Consider the following 26658-nt stretch of genomic DNA (forward strand, 5'->3'; position numbering starts at 1 on the left):
GCGGTACAGCCAGAGAAATAGATCTGCGCGTGCGTATTAAATAAATAAATACAAAAATCAAATGAGTAATTCTAAAAAGTGGGTAGTGTAATGCACACAGCTGAGGTATCACTTCCCTCTATGTGCATAGCTATTCATCAAGTCTGAGTGGCAGTCACATGCTGGTCTGGTGATCACTAAGCTGAGAGCAGGCTATACAAGTATTCTCATATATGGCCTCACTCTTTTGGTCTCACTTATGGTGATATTTCTGGAACAGTATACTCAGAAAGCGACGACAGGGCAGGGGCTCATCACATCTTAATTGGGATCAGCATCCAATTGGTGTCAGATATTTCTAAAACGTGTTAAGACACAGAAGGTAGCCAATAGTCTTGTCAGCATATAGTATCTCCAAATCCCTCACCATATGTTCTCTCTCTCTCTCTCTGACAGTTTTCCATTCACCTGCACTGCAACACCTGCAGTTACAATGTAGGCCTAATTTGCATACATTATCAGAGAGGCCTGGGCTAAGGGAGATATAGGGCCCAGGCACTTTTGGTTTAAAGAGGCCCCTCATAATTAGCAGTGCAGATTTTTTGTTGTTGTTGTTGACATTTCTGAAAATAGGGGCCCATGAAGGTGCAGGGCCCACCGGGAAATGCCCGGTATGCCAGATTGCCAGTCCAGCCCTGTTATCAGATCAACAGCTCAATTTTCTGTCTGCATAACCTCATTGTGGTGGTTAAGACTTTTTAATGGTAGTCCAATATCCTTCCCTACAAATCTTGACTTTAAAAAATGGCATTGTTATGGGTTTATACACATGACATGCCTGATGTAAAGTAAACTGAGATCATAATTTCCAACCATTTGATAATTATAGGAAATGGTGAAATGGCAACACAATCATAGATAGGCAACTGTTTTGATGTGAGCAACGACAGACATATTTTTCCATAAAATCTTTATTGAATACAGATTCCAATTAGCCGTTTGTTGTCTCGGTAATCCACGAATGAAACGCAGACAACCTGGTGAACACTGCAGGTCTCTCGGGGTCACATGTCTTATAGCTCCATGTTGCCATGCCAACCAGGTAGTACTTTTCATGTCGTTGACACAAAAGTGGTGCGCCAGAATCCCCCTGTTGACGCAGAGACACAAAAACACCTTAGAACCAGTCATCACAACCCCGTCATCAACAATCCAGCAACTGATCATGTACACAAGTGGTCACAGTAACATGAAAGGAAGGATTTTGGGTCTAAGGCAGGGATGTCAAACTCATGCCTGGGATCCAAATCTGGCCCGCAAGATCATGTCAAATGTGTAGTTCAGTCTGCCCACATACGCCATTAATGTATAGTGTACTATTACGGCTTGAACATTAAATTTGGAATGTGAGTGGGCCCAGGCCAGTGAAACAGCTCACTCACATGCAACCTAATGTGTGCCGGCACATTTGAACTACAGTATGATGGCAATCGGTTTGTGAAATTTAAATGTCAAGTGAGTGCTCACAGTTTTAGGCCATCATTCAAAGGAAGATAGAGTTTGGCCTGCGACTTTGCTCCAGATCAGGGGCGGAGCACTGGTATTGGGACAGTGGGGCCGGGAGATGTGTCAGAGGCGTTGGGCCCACGAAATATTGTAGAGGGGGCCCCTACGAGATGTATGGCAATCGAAAGCCACTGCCAGGGGGCCCCCAAGTGGTGAGGCCCGGGGTTCCTGGCCCCTATGCCCCCCCCCTCTGCTCCAGATTTAGATTTTTTGACCCCAGTCAATTTGAGTTGACACCCTGGTCTAAAGTATCCACTATGCTCATTTACCAGGCAGGCTGTGCATGCAGCAGGACATGTGCAGATGTGAGAGTTTCGAATCAACTCCTCCCCCCATGCCTCCCTGCAGGATGTCATGTTGATTAGATCTATCCTGGCTTGGTGGAGAAGTTTGGGATTCACACCTCCTGTAGAAAAAAAAGACACAGGGACAGTTTTGGTGAATACATACACCCAGATGTGTGCCAAAGTGTGGATTGATGTTTTAGAGGGGAAACGGTAACTTGCGTGTTGCAGCAGTCGCGCCCCAGCCTGTGGTGACACATGACCAGCTCTCATCAGGCTCATCGTCCTCATGATGGAGGCACACGGGAGCGATGGTGGGACCTACACGTTCATGCAAAAACATCCGTGAAACAGATCTGACATGAATCGAAATTGTTTATTAACGGGACATTATGAAACCATTTTGAAGTCACAAAATAGTCTTTGCCAGATAATGCATAGAATTCCACCATCAGCTGACCAACACGTTCCATTAGATGGCTACGTCCATGGACTGACAATCCTCAACAACTTTGTGCAGTAAGCATTCAATTCTCAAGATAAAAAACTTCTCAGACTAAGAATTGCAAAGTGTCCATTTAAAACCATACCAACCAATTCTAGCAGGGGTTCCGAGGCGAATCAGACACAGGTCCAGTTCTGGCGGGAAACCTTCCGCTCCTTCAATGGTGACTACTTCCGCCATTCGAACGGTCTGCGTGGCCACAAACGTGAGGTCGTGTGCACCAAGCACAACCACATCAGTCGCCTGGCTGCAAGAAAGCACATCATGAGATTCTGTGTGGTTATAATGCTTACACCACCATGCATAATATCACTTAGGTTCAGGTGTTCAGGTCTTCATTTTCTTGAGTGATGTCGATGTACAGTTTTTATATGGCGCTGCATAATAATAATAATAAAAAAAGAGTATCCCCTAAATACAGCAGATCCATAAACTCTTATGGAAATTGCTTGAAAATGCAACAGTTCAGTCAAAAGAAACACACCAGAGATGCAGATGCAAAATTAAATAATTTTAATGCATGGAAAAATGGTGCCGATGGTCTGAAGGACTGAAAACATTTTGGACCACACTGGGTAGCACTATATTACTTTAGATTTCTGCAACAAACCGGCATCATGTGAATTGTCTGCAATTCTTTCCAGTTCCTCCTGTCCTTTCCTCCAACCTTTCTCTGGACACGCGACAGAAAGTCATCAACGTAAAAACAATGATGTTATTCGCTCATATGCAAACATTATATTGAATGAATGGAAAGCCCCCTCAACAGCTGCTCTGATAGCTTGACAGTGGGGAAACTGGATCGAAGGAGGGGGTGACACCATGGCACAAGGTCAAAGAAAAGGTCGGGAGGAACTACAATGATTTTACACATTCATTCAATTTCTGTTCAGACATGCAGGTTTGTTTGTGGCTCACTCACTTGGGGTGGCAGCTCCTGGGTGCTAGTACCCAGTGGTGGTTGATGAGGGTCCCGCTGCAGTAGTGTTTGGCCTTGTTCTGCAGGCTGACTTGCCAGGGCCAGGAGAAGGGGCAAGCCGTAGTGACGTGCAGTGCAGTCGGCCCTGCCCTACCCATCTCCACCACCACCTCTGCAGATGAATTGCTGAGCCGGCAAGGCTTCTTCACCGTCGCACCACACTGCTCTGAGGGATTTATAAAACATGTTCACTGCTTGTGATGGCCATGCATTTGTTTAACTCTGTAAAAGGGTGAATGTAAGTTCAAAGCCTTTTAAACAAAAAAAAACACCTTACCCAAAGACCGATATCCACCAGTGCCAGTATAGTACTGGTAACCTAATACAAAGAAAAGTTTGATACATAGTTTAGTGAGCATTAAATTGTGTTGGCATTGGCAATGCAGTCACAAATGCATGAACTATTTCCCCTTTTCATATATGTAATATACTTGAGAAGTATTTTCTTCCCCAACATCATACTTCACTTTTTCAAAAGTAACATTTTAATCACACACCGTCTCTGCAACAGTGGTAGAACAACACTGAATACACTGATGGACCTCCTCCAAACAAATGAATAGGACTACCACTGCATACAATTGGGCTCCAACAAAAAAGCTTTAAAGAACATTGCATACGGGTGAAAATACTAGGAAACATGGCTCATTGGAGCAGAACTTGGTTAAAGGTGCACTGTTTAGGATGGTGGCCAGAGTAGGAATTACAACTATGCTGCTCATTAAAACTGTGTGCAGTCTACTGCCATATTAAATAATTCACTAATATTTACTAGTATGACCAAAGTACAGCAAGTTTTTGTCTAGATACAGTAGGAGCGATCATTTCTCAGACATAAAACAGCTTAGGTCTTCTGAGGACAGACCCCAGTGCTCTGCTGGGGCCAAAGGAACACTAAACAAACTGGCAGTGGCATACGATAAGTGCTAGGATCAAGTTCTTCAGAATTGTGTGTGTGACATGCATTTTACTATGAGTCACTTCTATGAGGCTACATTGCCAATGTATCTTCTGGCCAGAAAATCCTCCAAGCATCAAGGCTCATTGATCCAAAACAATGTCAGATCTTACTTTTCATTTCTGCAGCGATCCAGTGGTAGTAGTTGTGCAGCTTTGTGTAGACTCCAGGCTTTAAGGCTCGTCCACAGCCCACACCCCAGCTCACGATGCCCGCCAGCTCGTACCGCCGGCCGCTGAAGCAGCACAGAGGGCCGCCAGAGTCCCCCTACCACAGCACAAGCAAGATGGGACACAGACATTCATTATGAGCCTACTTCATAACTAATCATTTCTCCCCCCATTCAGGTCACAGTAGACATAACATCTTTCCATGCCGAGGTGAAATTAAGGGAGTCCTACAGGACCACTGTATTGGTAGTAAAATAATGAATGAAAAATAAATATTAACGCCAAGGATACAACTAGAACCATTTTTTGCAACATATTGAGAAACGGAGCCGAATGCTGAAGTGCCACACTAAAACTCTTCTCAACCTCCATACACTCATTAGAGCACCACTAGCTTGTCCCAGAGAACCTCCAAGCAGTTAGTTGGCTATCGCAGCCAAGTGAAAGATGAATGGGTGTCAATGGAGTTTCCTACAACCATAATTTTTATCTCGTTGTATATATTTTTTGCCCAGAAATGTTCATTCAGCTTGAAGCTAGAACTAATAAAAACACATTTCAGTACTATTTAGATTTTTTTGTGCCACTAGATTATATACTGGGTCAGCAAGCTCAGTTTATGAGGCCAAATCCAGAAACATTAGCAGAATGGTAGCGAGTACCATTTCCAATCCATCCCTTTTCCACTCAGACGGGTCTGTTTCCACTTGGCCGTGTTCGCCAACTAGTGGCAACTAGGTGAAACTGTGTCTAAAACGGGCACCAATGGGATATTTCTCTCTCATAGCTTCCAGGTTCTCTACTTGTCCCAATGCCAGTACCTGACATGCGTCCACTCCTCCATACTGGTCTCCAGCGCAGAACATGTTGTTGGCCAGTCTGCCGCGATAGTAGTGGTTGCAGTCCTCCCTGGGGAGGATGGTGACGTTCACCTCCTGCAGCCGGCTAACATGTGGCCCATCTGAGGGGGAGATGGAGGCAGTGTATGAGGCATCAGGCAGAGCACAACAGGAACATGTGTCCAGCCAAGTAGGCCCCGTGGCAGGGGTGGCTTATGACTCCATGGGCCCAACCCCCCAACCCCTCAATGGAAATCACAGGATTGCAAAAGTTGAAGTTGGGGGTATCCTCCCACAATTAAGTTTGAAAATTAGGTAGTAAAAAAAAATGCAACACATTATGAGAACATGAATATCAATAATTAAATGTTTTTTGTAGCATGGAGGCTTGAGCGTCAGGGTCCCCTTGGTCTTTCGGCCCTGTGCCTATGTAGTAATCAGTCCTTGACCGACGGCATATAGTCACAGTTTGAAATTGGGTTAGACATTTGACAGATCACCACAGTAAAGTTATTAAAACATTATTTTATGATGGCAAATGCACACAGGGCAATTTTCAGGCAGTCATAGTCAAGAGGAATATTTCGGTCATGTACTAACACCAGCGATGGGCAACTGAGGCTTCAACAAGGCATCTTATTGGGATAAACATGATTTGTACAGTAACAGTAGATTAAATAGATATGGTCGTTAAATTATCAGCACTTGGGTAAAACCAAACAATTTGGAATATGAGGTGGGCTACCAAATTGCACCTGCTGGAAAAACATTGCAAATCACTTACCAGCACATAAGCAACCTCAGAAAGACACACTTATACAAGTTTTTCAAAGTAATGTAGATTTTAAATAAAAGATATGTGGAGGCAGTAATGGGAACATACTTTCTGTGGTGGATCCCCATCCAGTGATGGTGCATTGGGCCATGATGTGCAGGTGGCCTGAGAGGATGTTGATGGGCCTCACACACTCATTAAAAACCAAGGGGGAGGCCAGCTTCACCAGGGCTATGTCATTGACTTTGGACCGCCGCTGATACCCATTGTGGCTGATGAGGACCACCACTTCACGCAACTGTGAAACAAATACATGAGTACAATAGTATTCTTAAAATAGTCACAGGCTTAGATGAAACCCAATATCCCCTTAGAGGGGGAATTTCATTTTTATCTTAAAAAAAAAAAAAAAGATATCCGACATGCCTTTTCTTAACTTCTCTTAGTAAAACTCAAGTACATATAGGCAAGTTTATGATCAATTCACCTTCATTAGCCAATTCAAGAGAATTAGACAGATTACCTGTTGACATCTCTCTTGGGGATTATGTAAATCGTGTTTCCCAGCCATTACGGTCCAAAAGGCAGGGATGTTATGCCTGGGGAGAGAAGTCAGTTTTAGAACTCATTCCTCCACATGTCTAGAGACAAGACAGAGGGTAAAGTCTCAGCCATTGATACCGACTGGTCTACCCGCTTGTACGCTAAAACCAAACGGTCCAGAATGCGACGGCACGTTTGGTTTCCAATCAACCCAAAAGGACCCATGTTACTCCTCTATTCATTGAGTCGCACTGGTTACCGATCGCCGCCCGGATCAAGCACAAGGCCTTGACCCTTGCCTACAAAACCATGGCAGAAACGACCCCAGTTTATCTGAAGGACTTACTAAAGCCTTATGTTGATGGAAGAGAACTGCACTCCTCCAGCACAAGCCGTCTGGCTCTGCCATCCGCTCGCTCTAGGTACTCCCAGTCAAGATTGTTCTGTTGTTGTTGTACCCAAGTGGTGGAACGGTCTCCCAGAGGCAACAAGACTAAGCATATCTCTTGCAGACTTCAAGAAGCAAGTAAAGACTCTCCTCTTTCGTGACTATTAATTAGACTTATGTCTGAGCTGCCCTAGCCCCAGGCCAGACTCTTGACATGGTGTGTGTGTGTGTGTGTGTACTCTACTTTACAAAAAAAACCCTCTTTGCATCTACACTTGTTGTTCTGTATATTTCCTGTGCACTTTGTATCTGCTAGTGATGATTATGTTCTCGTTTGAAAGTCTCTTTGGTTAAAAAGTGGGGATCGCCAATTCCCATACATCTCTACGACTTGAGACAATTAGCCTGGGAAATAGAATCCCTACTGACTTTGCAAAGCAGTGAGCAGCAGTGACGATCCACTGGTCCGAGATGATGGCTCCACCACAGGCGTGTAGGGTGGCGAAGCGCAGGGAGACCTGCCACGGCCAGGAGTGGGCCCAGGCCTCTCTGCCACCAATGATGCGGGTCTCAATCTCATTCTCAGGCGGAAAGGCCCGCACTCCAGTGATGCCTGCATGGACAAAAAGACAGAGCGTGAGTGTGTTCAACTGTTGTGCAGGTTAAAATTAAAATGGTGCCATATACCTCTTCTCCACTGCCCGTTTTCTGGTAGGCCTACAGCTCGGCAGAGTTCCGCAGAGTTCTGCTGTGTCGAGCTGTAGGCCTACCAGAAAAACAGCATTGGAAAAGGGACATTAGTTTCAGACTAGGGGAGAGCTTCTTCCCACAGGCCATTTAGATTAGTGATGTTGTATAAAACTGGACTAGAGGAGTGGAGTAGAAGTACGAGTAGTAATTCAAGAAATTGAAGTAGAAGTGCTCCTCTAATAGGCTACCATACTCAAGAGGAAGTACCAAATAATTTAAAAAAGTATTACAAATAGACATGATAAAAATCCTTCTCTGACACTGAAAGTAAAAGTATGAGTTCAACTGATTAATACACTTCTACTAAAGAATTGAAAGTACAAGTAGAAGTATTTTAACATTACTACTAAAGTTCTGAAAGTAAAAGTACACATTAAAAGTCTCGGCTGTGTAAATTAAGCCTAATGGTAAACTTAACAATACAATAGCCCAGATGCATCATTCACATAAGGCAAATGACTACCACATGGACAGGTTAACCACTGTCTCCAGGGTAACCTGCCCATGCTTTACTTTTCATAAACAACTTACTTCAGAAGTACATGAAAATGTATTGGAGTAAATATATTGAATTCATTCTGATATGTAGTGAGGTACAAGTGGAAGTATGAGTAAAAATGATACTCCAATATAGTACAGGTAGGCTACTGCATTGTAGTACTTAATCAGTGTTGTAGAGAAGTAGAAATACTTAAGATGCTTAACTGCCATGAAGAACCAGAGAAGAGTTAGTCCTCCTTCACTCATCTTCCCCTTTTTTTAAATTGCATTTTCTACTGAAAACACCTTCTACATTTCTACCGTACATTTATTTTTGTTTGTTTGTTTTTTGGGACAAAAAGAGTTTTATTGCTCATGAATGAAGATCAAGGGAAAATTAAATGAATAAACATCTTGTATTGCTAGGCTACATTGCTGCGGTGTCTTCCTTATTGATTGACAAGTGCTGCAGTGTTTGTGTCAGGAACACAGCCAATGCAAAATAAGGGCACAGCCATTGCACAGAATTGTGGGCTATGCAAAACTTTTTTTTCCACCAGAAATACTGACCTGGGTAAAACTGGCACCCAAACCGCAATCACCTCATATGCACATGCTGCTTACCCTTACTGTCTTTAACAATCCCATTCTTTTCCTCTTGTTCTGTTGTCGGGTTTACATGCTTTGTGCCAAGTCCGTCTGAAATCACATTGAAATTGGATCATTTCTGGTACACAAAAGTTTCTGCACTGCATGATGAAGCACAAAAATGTGTCTTTTAATATTTTGTGTTACTGTTACATAACTTCTATAGGCTATATTGGAGAAACTAAAGCAGCTGGAACTGAGGCATCCCTGAACCGTCCTCCACTCGGGGCTTGGACCCGCCACCTCCTAGGTCAATACATCAGTCCCGGTATGGTATGGGAGTCACAGCACGATACCACTGAGCTAAAGGACCAATAGTGCAGCGCTACCAATACTGTGAGGCTTCGGGAGGGTGATTTACTAACGTTCCACGCCACACTCTGCTAGTTGGCCTACACAGCCACTTTGAAAACACAGGACAGGAAAGGCCTAGATACTATAGATCACATCAGTCTCTCAAATTGAAAAACCTCATATGCCTATTCACTTGCAATCATGCATTTCTTATCCAGTAGATCTCCTGCACAAAAAATATAACCACACCAAATACACATTGGACTTACCATCATGATGCATCTTTCTTTTAACAGTGCCATTCTTTGTGTCTTGTAGGGTGGTTGTGTGGTTTACATGCTTGCCATTAACTGCAAATGAAATCACAGCAAAATCAAATGTCTGTTCCATAATGTTGCTACACTGCAGGGACAATAATCACAACATAAATGTTTAAAATGGAAATTAAGGTTGAAATTGTTCAGATTGAAAACACTGATACACACCATGCTCATCAGGCCTTCCTAGGATTAGTAAATGATAAATGTCTGCAACACTGTTAATGCTCCCAGTTGTTTAATGGCACGTTTCCGAAATGTTGTGCCATTAAACAACTGTCTGGGAGCATTAACAGTGTTGCGGATATTTATCATTTACTTCAGTTATTTTATTTTGTCCAGCATCTGTGCCACTGATGTGCGCGCATTCTCTGGTTTCTTCCTACCAGGTTTACCTGCTGCATACCCAAACATAACCATGCCCATAGATCACACCAAATCCACATTTAGCTGACCAAACGGGCCACCTTTAACAGATCCATCGTTTCTTTCCTGTACTGTGGTGTTGTGGTTTACATCATCAACTGAAATTATAGTGAAACGCAATTAACTCTACTAAGAAAAGGACAATGGGCCACTGTACAACACAATATTATGATGAGCACATAAATGTTGCTTGAAGTCATAGGCCTACATCTTTAAAGTATTACCAGGTTCCAGGTTAGCAGCTTGAATGAAGGATGGCAACAAAAGTATTAAGACCAAAACCAATGGCATTATAACACTAACAGTTCCCTGTTTGCAAAGGTAGGCTAAAACTTGGACTACCTTTGTCTTACAGAAAGACAAGGCAATTCCTCCGAATGATATAGTGCTGATTGTTTGACTGATAAGCAACACCTGTCTTTTTACAGAAGCCCCACCCAGCAATTCATTCAGTTGATCAGTTGCTAGACCTGAGGAGCTGTTGTTCACATTACTGACCACAGGGTGGCACTAGAGCTCCACAAATCAACATTTACAACCACTTTATGGTCCTTGTAAGCTCTTGATCATCTATGCCACTTTGGTACAGGTTTATGACTTCTGCAATTAATATATGCCGCTGGAGTGATTCTACATTTCAATGCAATGCCTAGAAGGCAATGCCAATGGCTAGAAGTTCTTTGAACTTTAGGCCTACCACGAAATTGGCAACAGTTCACAAAGATTACAATAATTTGTCATCAAAAATAATTGCACAACAGCAGTTGTGCTTGTGCTTGTGATTGCAGGTCAAAATATTAGCTAATCTACTTGATGAAGAGATGGTAGATCTTTCGTACAATGAGAAAAGTAAATGTAATTCTGTTGGTAGACAGAGAAATGGAGAGAAACTGTTCATTATGTCATTTATTAAATATATAGATTTATTACAGCGGTGTTGATAATTAATGTAATGAATTTACAAAACACAGCAAGGATCTGTTGCCATGGCTACCTTCATAACTGTGTCCAATAATACAGCCACTCGTCACTTCATGCACCAGTTTGGTCCTTCTCAAAATCAATCATTTTTTCTTTTAAGATGTGTATGACATTTTTGATTGGGCAGCATTTGACATTGTGTTTATTTAATACATTCCACAATAAAATTGCATTTACAATCATGATAAAAGCTTCAAATAAAAACATAGAAAACATTGATTGAAAGGGCCTCTTTCTATTTCATGTGAAAAGAAAAGTGCAAACCAAAGATACTCCACTCTTAGAAAAATAACAGAAAACACATCCACACATGTTCTCTCTCTCTCTCTCTCTCTCTCTCTCTCTCTCTCTCTCTCTCTCTCTCTCTCTCTCTCTCTCTCTCTCTCTCTCTCTCTCTCTCTCTCTCTCTCTCTCTCTCTGCACATGATAACAAAACAATACAAAAAAAGCACACCGCACCGTGCCCATATTTCAGTCCTCTGCAGATCAGGTGCCATGTTCACAGAACACAGGAGCACCGTGTCTGGTCAGAGAGACTTGATACTTCTAGAATCTCTGGTCTGGTCGTGTCTGACCCGCCTGGCTGGCTGGATCTATAGTACCGTCTATAATCAACAGCAGATATGCATGATGGAGCAGACCAAAATGAACTGAATGCACAGTGTAGGAGCCAGCTGTGTCTCTCATGTCTCATCCAACTCATTCATTTATATGCTCTGATAACGCATCAAGGATCAGGCTTGAGCAGAGCAGGCTTCAATTTTTTTTTTTCCTTAAGGAAATGCTGGCGAAACGTTTTAAAAGTCACTCGATCAAAAACAGGTAGGAAAACACAGTATACATAATAGAACATTTTTATTCACACAGTAGATTTCAGTGTAGTCAAAAGTACAATGTCGAAGTCACTACACCAAAATGCTTCTGTTTCTTTTATTTTTTCATAGAATGTTTTGGGGGCTTGTTGGGTCTTTTATTATGACAGGATAGTGTGAGAGGAGACAGGAAATGAGCTGGAGAGAGATATGGGGTGCATCCCAATATGTGACCTTGCCTCCTCCACTTGCCTCCTCCACTTGCTTCTCGTCATGATGACATCACTGACAACAGCATTATGTTTCAATATCTTACAAAAGCTCAATTGTAAAGTATTTTTCTCATTTGCAATTGGGATGGTGAATGAAAAACAGTCCCTCAAAAGTTGTTGTGGCGAGGCTGACAGCTGGGAAACTTTATCGTTTTCTCCACGGAGGAGGGGCCAGGAGGCGGGACGAGGAGACAAGCACAAGTGGAGGAGGCAAGGACACATATTGGGATGCACCCATGGGGTAGGCCTGGGTAATGACCCCAGCTGGACTCGAACTGGGGTCCCCATGGGCATGCAAGCCCAAATGCTTGGACTTAGTGCACTGCGCCACAGCACCCCCCAAATGCTTCTGTTTCAACAAAATAGTTCCTCACATCCTCAAAACACACCATCCATCCCCCATGAATGAAGATGAAATTCGATGTGTGTGAGAATGAAAGGTTCAGTTAAAGCTTATTCATATACAGGTAATGGATAATTCTGTAGAATCACTGTCTGTTGTTCATGTGTTATTTGTCTGTTCCTGAGGTCCGTATAGGCTGGAGTCTCCCTGTGTGCGTCTGTGTCCCAGTTGTGACAAGCAAAATTCTCCTCAAATTCTTCAACTCCCCTCATCCACCCGGTCTGGCTCCTCACTGATGCAATGTCTCTCCAGGGCTGTCTTGTACTCCCCCTTCCCCACACTACTCACGAGGCAGCGCAAATATATACATGATACTTACAAATATGATTCATATACGCACTATAGAGGTCTTATATGGCTCGTGCCATTAAAGGGGCCTATTTCTCATCATTTCCCTATGGCACACACATTCCATCTAAAATGTTCAACAAATATTGTAGCTAAAAGTGGCCCCTTTTTTCATTTTCCTCATATAAGAATTGTGTAGCCATTGAATCAAATTGTAAGTTTCATGTAATCCTCTTTCAACCCACTCCACTCCCCCAGACTTCATCTGCCAAATTCTTCTACATCTTCCGACTCACCCATTAGCCCAGGCTTTGCACAGAAGTGTCATCCTTCAGGACTGTCTTGTACTCCCCCTCCCCTTCCCCTTCCCATGAAGTGCCTTTTCCATGTTAGCTGGTGTCCTCTATTGGGAGAGCTGTTATTGTTACAATTTTCCTTCTTTCACTTTGCGAGCACTCTCCAGGCGGTCCAGCTTGGCGAGGTTCTCCTTGAGTAGTTTGGAGCCCGGTGAGAGCAGTAGAGCTCGCTCGTAGTACGTCCTCGCCGCAGCATAATCTCCCTGGACACACAACATGAGCATATTGGTGAAGACACGCCAGGTGTTGTACAGAGTTGCACTGTGCTTACACGATACACAACAACTGCTAATAAATCTTTTCTGGAAAGAGGCTCAAAACACTGTATTTGATATATTTTACACAGAAACACACACACACACACGTACGCACGCACACACACACACACGTACCCACACACGCACGCACATGCACGTACCCACACACACACACACCCACACCCACACACCCACACACCCACACACCCACACACACACACACACACACACACACACACACACACACACACACACACACACACACACACACAGGCACATAATTTTAATATAAAATGGTCTCAGTACCTTGATATGTTGTATTCCTCCCATGTTCATCCAAGCTTGGGACTGATCAGGGTTAAGTTGTACTGCCAGCTTGTAGCTCTGTGAGGACACACAGACACAAAACTCTGACATTAGTCCAGCTAAGGTGTATGTTTACCTACAGTACATGCACTTACAGAAATCTGAAATGACCTTAGCTGCTAAAGTCATTTCAAATTTCTGTAAGTGCATGTAAACATACTGATCTACTGTACATACACATGCTCACGCACACAGGGGCAGTCATGGGTAAGAGGTTAGGGCACCAGGCTTTTTGGCCAAAGGTTACCAGTTCAACTGCTGACGGCGCCAGGTTGGTGGGGAGAGATTTTAAACAATGCCCTCCCACATCCGCTTACATGGCTGAGGTACCCAGGGCATGGTATCATCCTACCACAACGCTCCCTTGGTGCACCATTTGGAGCTGAACCCCTTGCACGAGTGAGGCATAAATGCAATTTTGGGTAACACTTTATTTTAGTGTTACATCTATTAGCACTAATACATACAATGTTAATGCCTGTGTACTGTATAAGTAACGTGTGTAATGTATTAAGTAAAAATAAAACATTTGTTAGGCATGTATTCACAAATGTCATGCTCAATTAGAGATTTATTACCAATATAACCTTAGTAAGGGCCTTACAAAAGTTTGAATTTGCTTAGTACATGCCTTACAAGTCACTTATACAGGCATTAACCTTGTATGTATGAGTGCTGATACATGAAACACTAAAATAAAGTGCTACCCAATTTTGTTATGTGCAGTTGCAGTGAGCACTGAGAGCTTTTTGCTGTACGGGTCTGGCTGCGCTAGGCTAGTGGAGTGCTGTGTGACAATGAAAATATACTTGTACATGTACTTCTTCTTATAAAACACTAGGAGGAGCCAGAACATTTCATTTGGTGAATAATTTGCTCTGCTCGCTGATCAACTCACACATGCCTTCACAACCCCCCTGAACAAATTTGCAGTGTGACCTACCACATATCCCAATCCGCTGAGAGCTGTTAATGAAATGATGAGCCTCACAATTCTGCACTTGCCCTTACGAGTAAGACCGGTGTGATCTTACAGCAGCTTTTTTGTGGAGGAGAAAGTGTTGAGGGAGATGTGAAGTGACGCACGCACGCACGCACGCACACATGCACACACACACACACACACACTCACACACACACAAGGAGGCTGGCGCACAGCCAAAACAACCATGTCAGGTCAGTTCCATAAATGGAGGCTATTTTCCGCACAGGAAGACCAGAGTATGACCCCCAAACACAATCAGGACCTCCTCAACTTACCTCTCAACACAATAAGGCGCAGGACCGAGGTGGTGGAGAGGAAGAGAAGAAGGGGAGGGACTGTATTTGGGTTACACACGGTGATTCACTTATGTTACTGTCAAGTTCTTTAGAACTTGTTCGTCTTGTTTACTGAGATAAATATATATGACGAGACGAAGTTCTAAAGAACTTGACAGTAACATACAGTAAGTGAATCATATATATATATATATATATATATATATATATATATATATATATATATAAGCTTTTCTTCTATCTAGAAAAGGACATGGAATTGTCTGGGTTTCAGTTGAATGTGAAATGATGCATCCAATGTTATCTTTTTTTCTCCTCTATCGTTGTCTTCCCTTCTGTTTCCTGCTCTGAATCTGTAGTGCATCAGTACTTGCTGCCTCTGCAGGCAATCAGTGAACCGAGTCGGAGGATGCATATAAATGGAGGAGGTATGTACACCCCCCCCTGCCCCCCTTTTGATGTATGGGGTGAGCTTATCAATGCTAAACACGGCCTTTGCGTCTCTCTCTCTCTCTCTCTCTCTCTCTCTCTCTCTCTCTCTCTCTCTCTCTCTCTCTCTCCTCTCTCTCTCTCTCTCTCTCTCTCTCTCTCTCCCTCTCTCTCTCTCTCTCTCTCTCTCTCTCTCTCTCTCTCTCTCTCTCTCTCTCTCTCTCTCTCTACAGCAATTAGGCTTGCAAAATCTCTATGTGAAGGACAGATGTGCCTATTCAGATAGGAAGATAAAGGGCAGAGAATAAAGAAAGAGACAACGTGAAGCTATGGTGGGAAGGAAGACACAGGCAAGGAGGCTCTGGAAGAAAGAAAAACTGTGTGAGAAATAAATAGATTTGGCTGCAGAGGCTTGGGATAAGGATATGAAGACAGATGCAGAAGAAGAAATGGGGGATGAAGAAGAGAAGAGAAGAGAAGAGAAGAGAAGAGAAGAGAAGAGAAGAGAAGAGAAGAGAAGAGAAGAGAAGAGAAGAGAAGAGAAGAGAAGAGAAGAGAAGAGAAGAGAAGAGAAGAAAAGAGAAGAGAAGAGAAGAGAAGAGAAGAGAAGAGAGAAGGGAAGTGGCAGACACAAAGAAAAAAGGGAAGAGAGAATGTATGGCATGCCAGACAGAAGAGAAGATGCAAAGAAGGGGAGGATGAAGGAGAGAAGAAGGGAGAAGAGAAGAAAAGAAAAGAAAAGCAAAGAGAAGAGAAGAGTGAAGAAGAAAGAGAAGACGCATGGCACCTCAAAGGCTCGGTCCAGCTGGTTCATCTCTCGCAGCTGGTTGCCCTTGGAGAAGTGGAGCTCCGCCCGAATGCTGTCGTCTGATGGGCTATGCTGCAACGCTCGATCCAGAGCATCTAACGCCTGACACACACACACACACACACACACACACACACACACACACACACACACACACACACACACACACACACACACACACACACACACACACACACACACACGCACGCACACGCACACGCACACGCACACGCACACGCACACACACACAAAATATATAGTAACATATTCATTGGAATTGCTAATAAACAAAAATGCAATAATTATAACATTATGCACACTGTATGAATAATGCATCGTTAATTCTGTGTATAAAATTAAATAACCAACTGTACAATTAGTAACTATGAAGAAATGCATTTAAATACATGAGTGTGTGCATGCATGTGTGCGTACGCAATTGCGTGGGCATGTGTGTGTGTGTGTGTGTTCAGTCATGCATGAACTGGTACATGAAAAAGGTCATTATGCGGAACTTTCAGCAAAAGACCTCTGCTTCTCCATATCATGTATTTCTGCATACACACATTTGTGGCAGCTAATACTTTGTTAGCGTGTGCACTCTTCATTCAGTCTAACAAACTTCATGTGATACATACTACTCTACACTATATACTTTCTGGTACTACACTAAACGATAAAATCATCAGTCGCATCAAAAGTCATCAATCGCTTTTACTTACCCAGCAACCCCCACCACCAACCACCCCCAACCCACCCACACATAAAATCCATTACAGACGTTTTCAGAGGTACAAGGGACTACGAGAGCAATGGAGTGAGAGAAAAAAAAGAGAGGGATACGGAGGAGTAAAGAGGTAACAACAAAAACGACGGTAAATGTTACCACAAAGGCTGGGAAGTATAGTCAGCTGAGGAAAATGTGACAGTAGAGATAAAAACAGGAGGTGAGGTATTACAAGACGGACCACCAGCAGTTCGTGCGTGAATATGAGGAACAATTCCTACCATTCCATGGAGATAAAAAGCGATGGCGGCAGAGATTGTCTGAAATCGTATAGAATGTGTCAAAGACTGAGAAAAAGCACCTTGGACTATCTCCCGCTTACCTCAGTGTGGTTCCCCCGCTTGCTGTAGATGGCTGACAGGAGTCTGTAACACTCGATACAAGTGGAGCTCTTGGATATGACACCCATGGTCATCTTTTCAGCCTCCTTGCTGCGGCCTGCCATGGCCAACACCTGGGCCTGAGCAACGGAAGAGAGGAGAGGATTGAAGAAAGTGAGTGTGAGAAGGAGAGAGAAATACGATGAGAAGGGAAAGTTTGTGAATGAGAGGAAATACAGATAGTGGTGCACAAGACAGACACAAGGACCAAAAGTCAGAAGGTATGATGGAGGCAAGGGGAATGATGTTGAACATCACAGATCTAAATAGAAAACTGGAGCAGCGAGGAGCAGCAGCAGTCTTGCTAAGGCCCTCAACAAAATCTGACACCGCACTGAGAGCGTCCCCCGAGACTTCATTAGGCAGAAACTCCGCCAGTCTGTCTATCTGTCTCTGTCTCTGTCTCTCTCTCTCTACTTGGTGCATGTCAAATACCACACAGTGCATCTGAGGTCTTGTTGCCGGGGCCTGTGAGCTTTGAGGAGTGTAGTTAGTGGGAAAAGCCGCAGCCCGACTTCCTGTGGGGTTGTCCCATTATCAGCCCCATTAATTCACCATGGAAACACTACAAGGTTACATTAGTTATATGGCATTAGCATAGAGCATGGCAGGGAGACACCTGTCCAGCTAGATTAAATAAGGACAAGTGATCTAAGCTGTCATATGCAGTGCCTGTTTAATGTTACTGGCCAAGTGGAGAATGGCTGATTGCGGAGCTCATGAACACAATATTTAGTACATATGAATTCAGAAAAAAGAGGAAGAAATGAAACAGATCAGTTGAGAAGAGAAAGAGAACTGATGGACAGCCCTGACAGGAAGAGGGCAGATCAACAAACTGTACTCTCTAGTCTCTCTAGCCATTCTAGTCTAATTTGTTGGAATATTTGTCATTCATAAAATTAGGGCTCTATCCAAATTAATCTAAAAAGTCCAGCATTTATACTTTTTTACATTTATACTCAAGTACGTACATGGTAGATTGCAAGTCTAAATGACAATAAAACTAAATTAAATCAAATAGTTGAATACATTTTAAAAAATAAAGCTTGAATGCCTTTGTTCCTCCCATGCCACAGCCCAAATCAGTGCTGCCTAGCAATACACACAGCAAGTTGCCTGGAACATCATTTGAACAGTTCAGCATATAAATAGCTTTGGGCTGTGGAAGTTAGGCGGCAGAATATGTGAAGGCAAGCACCATGCTGGCTCTATGAAGTTTCTCCACACTTTACTCTAGGGAAGATTCTTCATATAATGTTATGCAGCCCTGCTTTTAAAGCAACATTTAGCGGTTTTCCTCTTCAGAAGTGGAATTCTGAAGGCTGGAAGCAGAATTGTCTCACTAGAGAATAATAGCAACAGGATCCGTGTTTTTGAACTGGCATCAGTTGTAACACGTGGCGCAGGAATGGATGATTCTATGGGTCTGGTGCCAACAGGGGGACATTTGAATGCTATTAATATTGCACTTTAATGGTATTGCTTGTGTAGCCTAAAATGACTAGCAGGAAAGGAAGGGAGGCATAGCAAAATCAAAAGTACAAGGTGATGAATATAACAAGTTTGAATTACTGAAACGACTTGCAGATATAGCAGGAACGGCTTACTGCTGTTTCCTAATGTAAAGTGAAAAACAAAATGTCTTTCAAGCTCAAAGACCGAAGGACCAAACTCGTTGGGTCGCTGTCTAAACGTTGGCTTGCAAAAACATACTGTCCATAGATGCATACTGTACATGGTGTTGCTCTCTGCAATGTCTGTGTCTGAGCTGAACTGACCAGGGCGAGCCAGACGTCGGTGCTGTGGGGCTGCAGGGCCGCTGCCTCCCTGTAGACCTGCAGGGCCTCCTCATAGCGGCCCGTGTTGTAGTACAGCGCTCCCAGAGGACTCAAGATGTCCACCTTACGAGTCACCTGCAGCGCTCTGGGCACACGCACACATAAATGCACACGCACGCACGCACACGCACACACATACACGCACACACATACACATACACATACACAGACACACCCACACACGCACACACACACACACAGACACACACACTTTATTTCACAAATATGAGCAACTCATAAATATTTACTTAAGCCTTTGGCTAAATGTTGAAAATATCGACTCTCACACTACCCATGGGACCAAATGGACCTTGGCTTTAAAATGTGTAATGTGCTGAATGTTTTTTTATGTAGTTGCTGAATTGTCATTTTGCTGCAGTGGCCTAAATGAGGCTACAGTATATGCGACGTATGCGTTGCAGGGGGGCACCAGAGAGGGGGGGGCGTTGGAGGCGCCAAATAATTATTAAGTCGTTTTTTTTTGGGTGGGTGGGTGGTGGGGTTCTTGCATACCCCCCCAGAAATGAGTAGTTGCGCCCCGCTACACAGACTGAGACGGACATTAAACATCTTTCAGCTTTCTAAATCCCAAATATGATCTTACTATAGCGTCTTCTAAGAATGCAGAGCCATGTCCTCTCACGAGCGCGCTGAATGTGTTTTCTAATTGGCAATTTGTGTAACATCATTAGGCTACACAAGATTACACAAGATGTCACGGTTGGGGTTGGACTGTGTCAACATGTGTTCTGTTGCAAATCAGCTGTGGCCTGGTTTAGGGATAAGAGGGGTGTGTTAGGTCAGTGGTTCCCAACCTATGGGTCGGGACCCACCTTATGGGTCGCCAAAGATCCACAGGGGGTCGCGGAGCCCTCTTGATTTTAAGTTTCATTTTAAATTCGTAAGCCCATGTTGAAAAAAAGACAAAGCATTTAACTAATAAATGCATAGAAGCAACAAATTGTAAGTGCTACATTAAACATTACAAATTGAGGAATAAAATAACTAAAATTAGTTTTTGCAGGAAACAGAGGGCATCTTGTGACTCCGTCTCGTGCGGGCGCTCGCGTGGTTGGGTCACCAAAGCTTACAATAGTAAAAACATGGGTCCCTGAAGAAAAAGGTTGGGAACCACTGTGTTAGGTAATATCACCAGTAGGTAGTGTTTCTAGTGCCCTTCCGCAAGGCACCCAACTCCAAGAGATTGTACCCAATACCCTTTGCCAAAATAACGGTATGCCACTTTGGATAACAGCATCAGTCACAACATGTCACAGTGGCACTCTGAGTATGTGCTCACCTCTTGTACCATGTCTCGGCTTCCTTGTTGTCGTTGGCTGAGCGCAGGAGGCGTCCCAGGTTGACCATGGCCACGTAGTGAGCAGGCTTCAGACGCACGGCAAGCTGGTAGTGCTCAGCGGCACGCTCCCCATCTCCTGGTGTGTGTGGAGAGAGAGAGAGAGAGAGAGAGAGAGAGAGAGAGAGAGAGAGAGAGAGAGAGAGAGAGAGAGAGAGAGAGAGAGAGAGAGAGAGAGAGAGAGAGAGAGAGAGATACAGAGATACAGAGATACAGAGATACAGAGATACAGAGATACAGAGATACAGAGATACAGAGAGATACAGATACAGAGAGAGGGGGAGACTACTTAGTATTCCTTGGAGGTTGGCAGAATTGACACTGTAGTGAGAGTATCTTTTGAAGTCAAAAGGTGCAGGCTTACCAGTATCCACCAGGAAAACCCCATAATTATTGTGCAGGTCTGAACTGTCAGGGCAGTTCTCAATTCCCTGGAGGTACGTCTCATTTGCCTCAGCAAATCGCTTCTATACACACACATGCATGCACACACAGGCACACACACACACACAGGCACACACACGCACACACACACACACACACACGCACACACGCGCACACGCGCACACACACACACGCACACACGCACACACACACACACACACACAGGATAGAGGCAGCAATCAAATAAATGTTTCACACATTGGCTCCCTGCGTTATTCACAAACCTTGTTATAGAAGCCAAATGAAAGAGAGGTGAGTGAGAGAGATATCATGCTGAGGTGATGATGAACAAGAGAAAACAAGCGAGATTGGCGAGAAAAGGAGAGAGAGAAAGAGAGAGAGAGAAGAGAGAGAGAGAGAGAGAGAGAGAGAGAGAGAGAGAGAGAGAGAGAGAGAGAGAGAGAGAGAGAGAGAGAGAGAGAGAGAGAGAGAGAGAAAGACATACAGAAAGGCAGACAGACAGTCACAAAGTCAGATAGGCAGAAGCAGGGGGGCAAGAAAAGAGAATTATTGAACGGTAGAGCTGACGAAAGTGGGAACAGAAAGAAAAAAAATAACAAAACAAAAGGAAGAGCGGAGAGACATAGAAACAGAGAAGGGAGAGGACGGAGCTGAACTAACCTGCTCAGCATAGAGGGAGGCCAGGCTGGAGTAAGCATCAGCAAACTGCGGCCCGTAGCGGATGGAATCCCTCAGACTGAGCTCCGCCTCCTCCTCTTTCCCATGAGATCTAAAATGATCGCCATATATCATCAGCATCACCATATATAAGCATTCTTTCCATGACTGAGGCACTCTGAGCATGGTACCATCCCGCCGCACTGCTCCCTTACAATTACCATCATCAGCATCACCATCATCACCATTTGTAATCATTCTTCTCATCCATATGCCCAACCAGGCACTACCCACACTCCCACTCAAGGTGTGGAGCTGAGATGCTCTGATTACATCTCATTCTGAGCTGAGGCAGAGACAGAGGTAGGGGCTGCCTACATTATGAATCTTTATCAAAGACTGTACGTATACTCAGGGCTGTAAAGACCTGCTCACATAAAGAGTAGCCAAATACAAACATGGGTCTGGCACTCTACACAGAAAATATGTCTGTGCTATATTCCTCTCTGTTTCTCTGGTAAGAAGTCACTCATTATCTTTTGCATCTTTTGCTACCTCATTCTGTCTGTCTATCTATCTGATAGACTCTTTCATATACCTCACACTGTCTTTCTTTCTATGGGCGAAGTGTACATATTTTGTGTCTTCTTTAGTGTGTGGAATGCCGTGCCAAAGACACTGCACAGCCGGGTTTTATGTGGAAAAAAGCCTTAATAGCTTTGTGGATCTGGCCCTCTCTGTCATCTTATTTCTAGGATTTGTAGATGGTCAAGTAAACGTTCAATAACACTGTGTGTGTGGAAGTGATGAATGAAGCAAGTACAGAAAAGCACAGTGTTAATTTAAGGCTTAGTCCTAAAATGAGGACTCCAGGCTCTTCTGATAGAGGATTTACCTCTTAACTTAACCTGGTTTATTCCTGAACCAGCTCCTTAGTATACTGGAGTGGCAGTAAGGCCCTCTGTATGCTTGCTGTAGGATACGCGTGCACGGGCACGATTCGTGCATGAGCGTGTTAACTTGTGCAGATCATGTCAATTTTACGCGCGTTAGGTACTGCAACCAAACGAGTGCGATATCTTCAAACTCGCTGGGGGCTATCGTAAGAGAGACTGCATAGTTCCAAGAGCGTCTCGAGCTTTTCCAAAATTACAAACATTCGATTGCCGATCACACTTTGCCATTGCACTTTAACAAAGAAGGGTGCAAATGAAGAGTAGTAGCAGTATCGTCTCCTTGCCCAGGGAGTCCTTCTTTTTGCTTTGTTTACAGTCTGTGTTCCTAATTTCCGGATTGCAATGCTGTTCTCTCTGCCCCCTAGATGACACTGCCAGTATTTTGCATGTTGGTCTACTGCTTTTAAAGCAGGCATGTGCAGTCGGTTGCTCAAGGTGATGTGCGTAATTTGCGGCTCGCAGCAAGCATACCGAGGGTCTTAGGTTTTTCTTCTGCCTATACTTTCAACACAGCGGATTCCACTAATTAGCTCATCAACATGGCTTAAAGAATATGCTAATTAGGATCAGCTGATTCATTGAATTGTCAGGGTTTTTACTTTTTGCACCCATATTTTTCCACCTCACACACCACTACTGCCAATCCATATGTAAATCTAGTCATTTCCATAAGCTGATTTACACAAACTACTGCACACACACACCATAACTGAAATGACAGGGGAGGTGTTTCTTAGAGAAGAGTCATTCTCACCTCAGAAAAAACTGTCCTTTTATGTGTGGCAATTAACGTGGGTGATTTAACTAATAAGGTCGATCGGTTTGATCATTTGCATGCTGATTAGCAGCAGTGGGTGGCTAAAACTGCAGTATAATTACATCCACCAATTAGGTTATGTCGCGTTACTTTGTCTGTTTGTCTGTCTGTCTGCTTGTCAGTAGGATAACTCAAAAACAAATCAACGGATTTGGACGAAACTTTGTGGAGTTGTTGGCAATGACCCAAGGAACAAGTGATTAAATTCTGGTGGTGATCCGGATCACGAACCGGAACCAGAATTTTTAAATAGATTCTTCACCATTGCTGGCCTATAAATCTAGACGCCCCTAGTGACCACCAATTGAATTGCGGACAGGGCGAATCTTGACATTCCAGTTGCTAACTTCACAAAAAGAAGGCAGAAAGACTTAAAATAAAAATAGGCTGTATTACACAGTCAAATGTTCTATCAAACAGCTTCCTTGGTGGAGGTCTGCACTCTCAGAGTGCATTTCTAGTTACATAATATAACCCAGATGAAAAGTTTTTCTTTGCATAAGTCAGCCTCTCCTTCTTACTTGAGTAGGTTGCCCAGGTTGAACAGGGCCCTGTTGTGCTGGGGGTTGATGTCCAGAGCCCTCCTGTAGTAGCTCTCCGCCTCCTCTGGGTGGCGCGTTAACGTGCCCAAGTTGTTCATGGCACTGGCATGCCGAGGGTACAGCCTACAGTGACAAATAGAATGGAGACACAGAGAGAGAGAGAGACAGAGAGAGAGAGAGAGAGAGAGAGAGAGAGAGAGAGAGAGAGAGAGAGAGAGAGAGAGAGAGAGAGAGAGAGAGACGGAGAGAGGGAGAGAGGGGGGGAGAGAGAGATAAGGATAGGCACATTAAAATCGAGGAAAGGAAATATAAAGAGAACAAAGAGAGAAAAAGAGATAAAGAGAATGTGTGAGGCAAGAGGAGCATCCATCCAGCATGTCCTCTGCCCCCACCCTGCTCCACCTGATCGGGTTAGAAGTCCTCCCTAGCCAGTGGTTAGTCAACTGGGCAGGTCTCTCTCTCTCTCCAGCATGGACTGTGCTGACTTAGCTCCGTAGAAGCAGTGAAAGGCCTCAGGGATACAGGCTGGGATACAGGATACATGCAGACACACACCCACACCCGCACCCGCACCCGCACCCGCACACACACACACACACACACACACACACACACACACACACACACACACACACACACACACACACACACACACACACACACACACACACACACACACACACACACACACACACACACACACACACACACACACACCCACACCCACACCCACACCCACACCCACACACACCTGTTCTTAAGGTCATCCCCAAAACAAATGACTGCACTATATGTGCCTGCAGAGTCACTGTTGGAACACAGCGAGAGAAGGAAAAAAAAACATTTGTTCTGACACCAAGGAAAACGGCACGGTGTGTCCCCCTCCCCCCACTGCACGATGATCCCTATCTTTCCCTTCAAAATCAGAGAAAAGACATTTAAGAGAGCAGGCAGCAAAAAAGCAAAAATAAACACTGTCCGGAAAGAAGAGAATAATACACAAAAAAATCAATCACTCTGACAGTAAACTATCTTCAGGCGCCCAGTTAATCTCTAGTCTAGAGCAATGTCAGGTTTGGACAGGGATGAAAGGAGCAGGCGGATTCCCAGTCTGGCACGGGAACAGGACGGGATTATGAAGAGGGACCTGTTGCACTGGAGAAGCTCTGCTGAGCAACCCCACCACACATAACAGGGAATTAGTCATCATCATGGGGGTGGGAAAGAAAGCAAGGTGGAGGGAAGGAGGGACAAATGAAGGGGGAGGGGGGTGATAGGGGGATAGGAGAGGAAGGGGTACAAGTGCGTAGTTATAGTCGGTCAGGAAAGTACTAGAGTTTTAGTTTACAGAAGAGTGACTGTGCTTTTTCTCTGTTCTATTAGTGGAGGGGTTGAGGGAAGGGGAGAGAAAGAGAAGGAAAAGGGATGAGAGAGAGATAGAGAGAGAGAAATAGGAACAGGATTCCAGGATGGGATTCTTTAAAGAATGAAGACTTTAGATGGGGAGACAAAACAGGAAACAAAGACACAGAGGCACCCAAGAAGGAGAGGTCTTTGGCAAGGACTTTGGGGAAATTTGTTGTTGTTCAAGACACTCTCACACCAGCCTGATCTCCAAAAATTCCATGCTCCTGGACACAGATGTTAAGGACACGAAATCCGTGTCCAGGAGCACGGATTTTGCCAAAATTCCATGCTCCTGGACACGGAATTGTTTTCTGTGCTCCTGGACACGGAATTGTTTTCTGTGATGGGCACACAGAAGTGATTTCTATAGGCTATTACTGCAGCACTGTCATTAGAACATACATATGCTAATCCTAAACAAAATAATGCTATAGCAATTTAAGTTGTGCTCTGACCAAAATATTCCCTAACCTTAACCTGTCATTAAAGACATATTTTTGAGAGATACCTTTTCCAGTTGGTTGCTAAGCTATCAAATTCATATAATGAATGAAAGAATACTTGCTGTGCCCAGACGAAAACAATCCCTAACCCTAACCTGTCAGTAAGAGACACACACACACACACACACACACACACGAGCCCTATCTCACGCCTTTCGTAAAGTCTTCACGAAAATAATAGATTAATTTTCGTGGTGCATTCACGTTATTGCCCGCCTTTTGTAAAGTCTTCACGAAAATAATAGATTAATTTTCACGCTGCCTATTCACTTGAATTGCCCCACTGCTGCTATGGTTATCCAAACGTCTGCAGGGGCGGGGAGGGGGTGCTGACAGAACACTGCTGATACACTCGGGACTCACTAATTCGACGCCCTTTCGGTACTTACGCCTTATGTCCCCTAAACCTAAACCTAAACCTAACCCTAACCCTAACCTTAACCCTACTTAACCCTAAACCTAACCCTAACCCTAACCTTAACCCTAACCTTAACCCTAACCTTGACCCTAAACCTAACCCTAAATTGCTTGTTTGAAATGTTTGATTACCATGTGACGGTAGGCTACCGAAAGGGCATCAAACTAGTGGGTCGCTAGGCAACAGTCGGGCAATTCTAGTGAATAGGCAGCGTGAAAATTAATCTATTATTTTCGTGAAGACTTTACGAAAGGCGGGCAATAACGTGAATGCACCACGAAAATTAATCTATTTTTTTCGTGAATACTTCACGAAATGAGTGAGATACGGTTGCACACACACACACACACACACACACACACACACACACACACACACACACACACACACACACACACACACACACACACACACACACACACACACACACACAC

General features: G+C 43.9%; 2 protein-coding genes across 4 annotated transcripts in view; both read right to left on the bottom strand.

Annotated features, from left to right (window-relative positions):
- Positions 1-932: 932 nt before the first annotated feature.
- Positions 933-10260, bottom strand: ovch1 (ovochymase 1). Of its 2 annotated transcripts, XM_063216936.1 has the most exons (14): positions 10126-10260; positions 9428-9508; positions 8841-8915; positions 7416-7599; positions 6579-6654; positions 6164-6353; positions 5263-5402; positions 4385-4538; positions 3591-3632; positions 3257-3479; positions 2424-2581; positions 2052-2150; positions 1815-1951; positions 933-1129 (listed from the first exon to the last, which is right to left on the bottom strand). In XM_063216936.1, the coding sequence occupies exons 1-14, from the start codon at positions 10190-10192 to the stop codon at positions 971-973; spliced, it is 1785 nt and encodes a 594-aa protein (XP_063073006.1). In that variant the 5' UTR covers positions 10193-10260; the 3' UTR covers positions 933-970. The 2 variants fall into 2 exon arrangements, with proteins under 2 accessions (XP_063073006.1, XP_063073007.1); XM_063216937.1 differs by lacking the exon at positions 8841-8915.
- A 1472-nt stretch (positions 10261-11732) lies between these two features.
- The window catches only part of tmtc1 (transmembrane O-mannosyltransferase targeting cadherins 1), a 93158-nt gene continuing 78232 nt past the window's right edge, over positions 11733-26658 (bottom strand). The window contains exons 11-19 of one of the 2 annotated variants that reach the window (XM_063216944.1): positions 23876-24019; positions 21585-21693; positions 20884-20986; positions 20463-20595; positions 19103-19247; positions 17264-17401; positions 16134-16256; positions 13577-13654; positions 11733-13216 (exon numbers count right to left, since the gene is read on the bottom strand). In XM_063216944.1, coding sequence (XP_063073014.1) covers positions 13082-13216; positions 13577-13654; positions 16134-16256; positions 17264-17401; positions 19103-19247; positions 20463-20595; positions 20884-20986; positions 21585-21693; positions 23876-24019 — 1108 coding nt within the window. In that variant the 3' untranslated portion in view covers positions 11733-13081. Of the gene's footprint in view, positions 13217-13576; positions 13655-16133; positions 16257-17263; positions 17402-19102; positions 19248-20462; positions 20599-20883; positions 20987-21584; positions 21694-23875; positions 24020-26658 lie in introns of both variants that reach the window. The other variant, XM_063216943.1, reaches the window with a different exon arrangement.

The sequence above is a fragment of the Engraulis encrasicolus genome, chromosome 15 (genome assembly GCF_034702125.1).
Source record: "Engraulis encrasicolus isolate BLACKSEA-1 chromosome 15, IST_EnEncr_1.0, whole genome shotgun sequence".
NCBI lineage: Eukaryota > Metazoa > Chordata > Actinopteri > Clupeiformes > Engraulidae > Engraulis > Engraulis encrasicolus.